The sequence below is a fragment of the Cicer arietinum genome, chromosome 3, assembly GCF_000331145.2.
Source record: "Cicer arietinum cultivar CDC Frontier isolate Library 1 chromosome 3, Cicar.CDCFrontier_v2.0, whole genome shotgun sequence".
Classification (NCBI taxonomy): domain Eukaryota; kingdom Viridiplantae; phylum Streptophyta; class Magnoliopsida; order Fabales; family Fabaceae; genus Cicer; species Cicer arietinum.
Genome location: NC_021162.2, coordinates 32636019 through 32644321, shown reverse-complemented (window position 1 = coordinate 32644321; position 8303 = coordinate 32636019). Strand labels below are relative to the sequence as shown.

General features: G+C 26.7%; 1 protein-coding gene across 1 annotated transcript; it reads right to left on the bottom strand.

Moving 5' to 3' along the window:
- Positions 1-4743: 4743 nt before the first annotated feature.
- Positions 4744-5844, bottom strand: LOC101493392 (temperature-induced lipocalin-1-like). The gene is made up of 2 exons (XM_012719692.3): positions 5273-5844; positions 4744-5120 (listed from the first exon to the last, which is right to left on the bottom strand). The coding sequence occupies exons 1-2, from the start codon at positions 5639-5641 to the stop codon at positions 4995-4997; spliced, it is 495 nt and encodes a 164-aa protein (XP_012575146.1). The 5' UTR covers positions 5642-5844; the 3' UTR covers positions 4744-4994.
- Positions 5845-8303: the final 2459 nt, after the last annotated feature.

Genomic DNA, 8303 nt, shown 5'->3' with positions numbered 1-8303 from the left:
ATCAACAGTCGGGGAAATGTTGTCTTTTGGGACAAAACTTGGTGTGGGCATCATCACTATAATTGGTTCAGATTGATGCACCTTATTAGGTGGGAGTGGAAGCACTGCAGCTTGTTGGGTAGGAGGCTTAACATGTTGTTGGGTGGGATGTCGCACATATTGTGAGGTTGGTGTAGTGGCATTGGCATCTAGTGGAAAATGATCAATTGTTGCTTGTACCTGCTGAGCTGCTTGAGTTACCTTATGCGGTAAAATCATGCGATTTTTCTTCAAAGGAAGCTTGAGTCTAATCTTTTTTTTTTGGAGTCATCTATAAAAAATAACATGAATAAAAACAATTAGCACACACAATAGTAAACACAATTCAAGATTATCAACTCTACAACATTAAAGAACTTGAATCTAAAACTAATATATCAAAAGGTAGAATATGAAGATTTATACAAACAATCAACTACTATTTATACTTACTAAAAATTCAAATGTCAATTGAAAAATCATCCCCATCTTCATCATCCATATCACTATCATTATCAATTGGAATATTTGGAACAAACGTTACATTGACTTCTTCATCGCTATGTGTTTCATCATGCAAGCCAACCATTTCTTCAATTTCAGTTAATTGTTCAACATGTGCCATATCTTCATCTTGATATGGCATGTCCTCATCGGCTCCATCCACCTCTACATGACCCATAGGCTTTGTTTTGATAACTGCAGCCCAGTGACGCTTATCAGTTCGCATTTCAGGATAGGGTACATAATACACCTGTCTAGCTTTTTGTGCAATTATGAAGGGATCATAGAGATCATATTTTCGATTCATCTTGATATCTACAATATCATATTGTGGATGAACTTTGGTTCCTCTGTTCCGTCTAGGATCAAACCATTGGCAATAAAACAAGGCTACTTTGTGAGGCAATTTGTAATACTCCAACTCGAAGATATGTTGGATGACTCCATAGAAATCATCTTCCCCTCCTCCAGTAACCCCTTTCACATAAACTCCACTATTTATGGTTTTCTTACCCTGAGACCAAGCTTTTGTGTGAAATTTGTACCCATTAATGTAATACTTGTGCCAAGTTTTAACCATTGAGTTAGGACCCCAAGCTAATGATAACAAGTTAGGGTCAGTCACGCCATTTTCCTTGTCAATGGCCTATACAAACATGATATTCACAATAGTTAGGTGAGAAGTTCTAATTTATTTGCAACAAACTTCAATAAAGCACTTACATACGCACGAAACCATTCTGGGAATTCTCCATGTATACGAGTTTGAGATATAGGATCTTCTTCAAGAATGGAATTAGAGTGCAAAAAGGCGCTGTCAATAATGAGAGAATTGTTATTACATGTATTTGGTAATTATGTGGGGTGTGTGCTTACATACTACTTACTCAATATATGGCTTGACCTCGTTGCAATTGATGAGGATGTGTACATGAGCAGACCTTCTTTCAGCATCACTCAACCAATGTGTTTGGGCCTTCCCACTAGGACGTCCTAATTGATTGCTAATTGACAGTGTTGTTGTGACAACATCATTTAATTTTGCACCTTCATTACGTTGGCTTCTATTAAACAAAGAGATTGTTTTGAAATAGTGGGAACAAAAATATGTTGTCTCTCGATGTAAGTATGACATACATATTGAGCCTTCCACTCTAGCCTTGTTTTTCACTGTGCGCTTAAAATCACCCATCATTCTGGAAAAGTGAGAGCAATAACTTAATAAAAGTGGAAATATTTAGAAAAAAAATGAAACCGTTAAAGGTGAATATAAATTACCTTTCAAATGGATACATCCATCGATATTGAACTGGACCACCAAGTTTTGCCTCATACGGGAGGTGAATTGGAAGATGCTCCATTGAATCAAAGAATCCTGGTGGAAAGATTCTTTCAAGTTTGCATATGATGAATGGAATATTTTCACCCAATTTGACCAATTCATCATGTCTTAAGGTATTGCTGCAAAAGCCCTTAAAGAATTGACTTAATTCTGTTAATGGTTTCCACACATGGTCAGGCAATGAACTAAATGCAAATGGAAGCAAACACTCCATAAATACATGACAATCGTGGCTTTTCATCCCATTCATTTGTCCTCTATTAACATCTGCACATCTTGCCAAGTTAGAAGCATACCCATCACAGATTGTTCAAACTTTTGATGTTATGAAATGTTCGAAATGAAGTTTTTTCAGATTGTTCAAACTTTCGAAGTTATGAAATATTCGAAATGAAGTTTTTTCAGAAATTGTTGAAACTTTCAAATTATATGAAATTTTCAAAATGAAAATTTTTCAGATATTGTTGAAACTTTTTAAATGAAAGTTTCAAACTTTCGAACATTTTGAAATTTTCGAAATTAAAATCCTTAGATTTTTCAAACTTTCGAGGATTTCGAAATTATCGAAATGGAATCTTCGCATAATTTCGAAACTTTTGGATTGTTAGAAACTTTTGAAATTAAAAATTTACTAAAAGTTTGGGTTGAATCTAAGCGTATTTAATTCTTGATATAAAATTTCCATTTATATATTTTTTGTTTAATATAGACTTTCTATTTTTTTTTAATTAACAAACTTTCCATTTTTTAATTTTGAAAGTTTGGAAGATTTATTGTTTCGTAGATTTCAATATTTCAAAAGTTTTGAAAAAAAAAATGAAAATTAACAATTCGAAAGTTTTGTATTCATGGAAATTTTCGAAAATTTAGAAAAAAAAAATATTTTTTGAAACTTTAATATTGTTCTAAAGGTTTGAAAATTTCATAAAGAATTGTTTCGAAATTATGAAAAATTAAAAATTAAGAAAAATTAATTATTTTTTATATTTCAAAAATTTGTAAACTTTCACCTAATAGAGTAATTTCTGTAAAATCTCGATAGATGAGATAAAAAAATGAGTGCATAATTTTTTTGAGAGTTTTATAGATACTAAATAAACTCAATCCCATTTTTAATATGGATTAAATGACTTATACTAAAATATAAATTAATCAAATTCATTGTTATTTTAACGATTTTACCTGTTACTTTAATAGAACTGTTTATCGAAACTGGCTTTTGGTAATTTTGAGTAACATATAAAATTATGTTGTCCTTTACTTCTTAATAACTTTTTTACTATGAATATATTTTATAAAATTAATCGTTGTAGCAAAAATTTATATTATGTATCATTTTTGTAATTTTGTAAGGATGAAATAATTTAATATATTTGATCAAGAAATAATTTCATATACTATTAAAATGCATTACGGTAATTTCTTAGTATTTTGGGTGAATGACGTTAATTTTTAATATGTATATTCAAAACGTAAAATACTTTTAGATTTGTAATAAAATTTTGCAGAGATGCACCTAAATAACATATTATACATATAGACTTATAATCTAACCGTAAATTTTATAAAATATGTATTCGGTTAGAAAATGATCGTGTAATTTAACCAAGTTTTCCACTTGCGTAATTCAATTATCCATCTTTTATCAAAATATTATTATTTTAAGTATAGTATTTATAAAATTTTCCACTCTTATTTAATCTTCTATTAGATATTTTTGATATAATTTAAATCAATAAATACTTCTATACAATTACATGAACCCAAATTTTCGAGACATAATATAACTTTTTTTTTATTAATTTTTTTTATCTATATATATTTTTTTATAGATATTTATTTAGTATCTAAGATCACCAAATAGAAGACTAAATATGAATTTATAAAAATTGATATAACTTTTTTTTTCTTCTGAAATTTAAGACAAAATTAAAACTTTTTTAATACATGATGACTTGGTGGTTTTTCTTTATAGAATACATAGAACTACTTTAAAAACCACATTATTTTACTTATCTATAATATTTTTTTAATATTAAAAACCGAATGTTAAGTCGGTTGAAATACTAATTAAAAGTTTAAAGATTCAACTAAAATTTAATTAGTTGAATTGATGATAATAAAATAATATTTTTAAATATAATATATTAAATAATATTGAACAAATATAACATAAAATTCAATACAGTAGATTAACTTTACACATAATTCAATATATATTATATGTAAAGTGTCATACTTATATCCATTTACAAATAATATTATTATTTTATTACCTCTCGCCTTGTTGTAAGATTATTTTAATATCAATATTTTTTACTTTTTAACTATGCCTACATGTATAATTATATTTAGAAATTTATGATTAGGTTGCTTCAAAATAACCACTAAAAATGTCTTAAAATGTAATAAAATTGTTTTTTATTTTTAATTTTTAAACAAAATGTGTTTCTTATTTTTCAAACCACTTTTAACCAATTAATCATCAATTTTCTTGATATATTGCAATTTTAAATCGGTTCTTTCAATTGATTGTCTGAACAATTTTAAAAGTTAATAAAATAATATGAGACACCGGTTCTCAATTCAAATGATTGAATCATCTAATCCGATTTATAAAAAATTAGTATTTTTCTTTTGGGTTAATTATTTGGATTGATTATATGTAATTAAGACCTCTCGAAAATGAGATAAATCAATACATATATATTTACCCTTATCTTTTTCACACCAATCATGTGTAGAGCGATCTAGATGCTAGATAAAGGATAAGTCATGGTCTTCTTCCCCGCTGCTTAACCAAAAAAATCAATAAAGAAAAGAAAAAAATAAACAACAAAATATCTTCTCTCTAATAAGAACTAATTACACAATTTGAATATCAAACAACAACTTATTATTTTTAGTCTATTTACATAACAAGATAACACATACATACATTAGTACAATTTACATAAATACAAACTAAATTGTTCTAAATATTAGAGTCTTTGAACACTTAACTTATGACACGAAATTAAACTTCTTTAGGCCGATTAATATTGTTCATAACCAAACATATTTATTTATTTATTTATTTCCCAAAAAGATATTTGAATCACCAAGTTCCTTTGGTGTCTTGAGGACCTTGTTAGACAGGTGGAGGATCACTCTGTGGAGTCTTATGCAATTTGCTCACATCATACCCTTCTTCTATAGCTTTCTCAACAAGCTCGTTGTATATTTTTTCATCTAAATGGGTATTCCTGCATAATATCTAAGGACCAAAATCATCCATGTTATTGTACGGACTCAATTTCATCGTTAACAAACTCACACATTTGAGGATACTGTTTTTGTTTTCATAATATGTGTATATAAAATGAATGCATATCTTATGAATATATGTGAAAAACAAGTTTTGCTTACCCAAAGATAATTCCTAGTAGGCTCGCCAATGAGAGCATGGTGATAATTTTGATCAAGATACAAAATCCAATAATTTCCAACAACAGGAAAGATTGGTAAGAATGGAGGCACAGTGAATTTGACTTTGAGCTTAGCCTCATCACTGTTGGGGTCAGCCTTATAAGCAGATCCCTCTATGTAGTTTCTTTTTCCATTATTCCAAGTCTCATTAAGAACATGAACAGTCCCATCATTGTTAAGAGTATAGGTTGCTCTTGTGTCCTCGCCATCGCCCTGAAAAAATGATGGCACAGAAGCTATCTCGTACCAACGACCCATATACCTCGCCAAGTCTACTCCTTTTACAACCTCCATCTCTTTCTTCTCCATTCTTTTTCTATAAAATGTTTGGTGGATATTTAGAGAAAAGGAAAATATTTATATTGAATTTTGTAACTCAACCGCATTGAATGCTTCAATTCAATTTATCGGCGTGCGCAGTTCAATTCAATCTATATATAAAAGCAAAACCATTCATGTTTTCTATACTATCAATTTTGTAACAATAATGAAATACATATATCCAAATTTTCTTACATCAAAATAAACAAAAGACTTAAAGTATTAAAGTTACCATAAGTATATATATACTAGACAATAGAAAAATTAAAATACTCGTCCTATTAATTTATACTATTATTATTTAACAATTCAATATATTATTTTTCGTTAGCTCGCTTCCTATTATATCATTAACTAATATAAAAAATTCAAATAAAGGAAATAGAAGAATAGTAATGTTTCTTTAGGTGCAATTATTTTTGTAGTTGAAACACTTTATCAATGAAAGCACCCCTCTAGATGAAGATTGTGAATGTGAACCTCTTTCTCTTTTTTTGGGTTCCTTTCCTTGATCTGAAACGAACTCTCCACCTTTTAGAGGTGGCAAATTGAATGTATTACGGATATAGATTTGAATTGTGATAGATAAATCAAAATAATCTGTTAAACAATTTACAATTCATTTAAAGTTCTTTTAAAAAACTCAATCAAACTCATCGATTAAAAATAAAAATCATTCAATCTATCTATTATTATATTTTAGTAGATAGATATTCGTCAATCCACTTAATTTTTTTTTAATATTATAATAATTATATATTTATGACGACGACGACAATAATAATAATAATAATAATTTTTATTTATTGTAGCAAAATTTAAACAATAGTTTTTATTATTCTTAAAATTAATTTATTTCTTATTTTTAAATTTTTAAATATTAATAAAAATGTTTTATATATTATTTGTAAACATTAAACTATTTTAAAAATATTAAAATATACTGCAAAATTACATCAAAAATTTTATTAATCGGTATTTTTTATATTATTTTTAAAATATATTTTTCATTATTTTTAAATAAGTTATTAATTTATTAATTAATAATTAAATAATAGTAGTGGTGGTCGTAGGCGGTGCTCTGGCAACCACCACGGCGGAGCTCCGACAATAGACAATTGTCTAGGTGCCCAACAGTGATAGTTTGACAACTCAGTGATGGTGGTCTAGCGATCGATGTACATGGTCTGACAGTCGTACCAGTGCTCAAACGAAAACCACCCTATTTTAAATAATAAATTATTAATTTTTTAAAGTAATGAAAACAAAATTATGTTTTTTATTTAAACAAAAAAAAATATGTTTTTTTATTAAGAACATATCATTTTTTCAATAAAGTTATGTTTTATAATAAATACAAATTATTATTTAAACTCTGTTTTTTAAATATGATGAAGATATTAGTAAAAAATAATAATTAAAAAATCTGATTTTCCTAAAAATATTTTTTAAAATAATAAATTTTAAATCAATTTCAAAAAAATAATAAATAAAGTGATTTTTAGAATTAATTAGTTTTAAAATAATTAAAAAAACTATTTTTATAATAAAAAATATTTTTTGAAATGAATATAAAATATTTTCTTATAATTATATATATATATATATATATATATATATGTTTTTTTAAATGTAATCCAATTTTAGTAAATAAACTATGTGATCTATTGAACTTTGAAAAAAAGTTGAATAAATTAGATTCATACATATTTTTAAATAGATTGATTTGTTCCAATACATTAAAATTTATATTTGATAGTGAATGAATGGGATGAATTTATAGATGAAATAAATAAATGATAAATAATTTGATTATAGTCTTTATAGAATTAGACAACCCCATATAATAATCTCATGAATTAAAACTACCAAAAATATAAAAACATTTTAATGTAGATTATTGAATCATATATCAATTTGGATATTATTTGACCAATAATACATAATTAAAAACTTTATAAAACACTTTAGTAATATTACTTTACGAAAGTAATCATTTAAAACAACATTCAAATCGATAATTAATTTTATACGAATAACTCTAAACCTTGAGCTATATAGTTAAAACCTAATGTAAACTAAAATTTAAATAGTTTATATTTTCGAATTCATGACGCTATATTGTGAGAGATAGAATCTCAATAAAGCTGCTCCTTTCACCATAGTAAACCATAATTTGTTTGTAGTGTTAGAATCGCAATCTAAACACACAATGCATTGAACTAGACATAAAAGACATTCGTGCAATCATATAATATTAATAAATAACACATAATATTGCGTTCGAAATGAATTTGCTTTTGAAAAATATTATTGTAAACAAAGACATTACTATGATGAATCGTGCAATATATTGTTTTCTTTAAGACTTTTCATAATATTACCTAAAATTATGGAAGCCGATTAACAACTACGACATCCTCAAGATAAAACATCTCATACAAAATGTAATAGACTTCTAGTGTACTATAAGGTTTATTCTATAATTACATCCTAAATTATAGCATCAAGACCACTATGAAAATGACACTGAAATTGCTCGCAAATTTGAAGAGACATAAAGAAATGGGAGAAATGGTTCAAAAATGTGTCGAGCAGAAAAAAGAGAAGAGAAAAATTGATAAATATTTTCAGTTTGGTGTACTTTCTC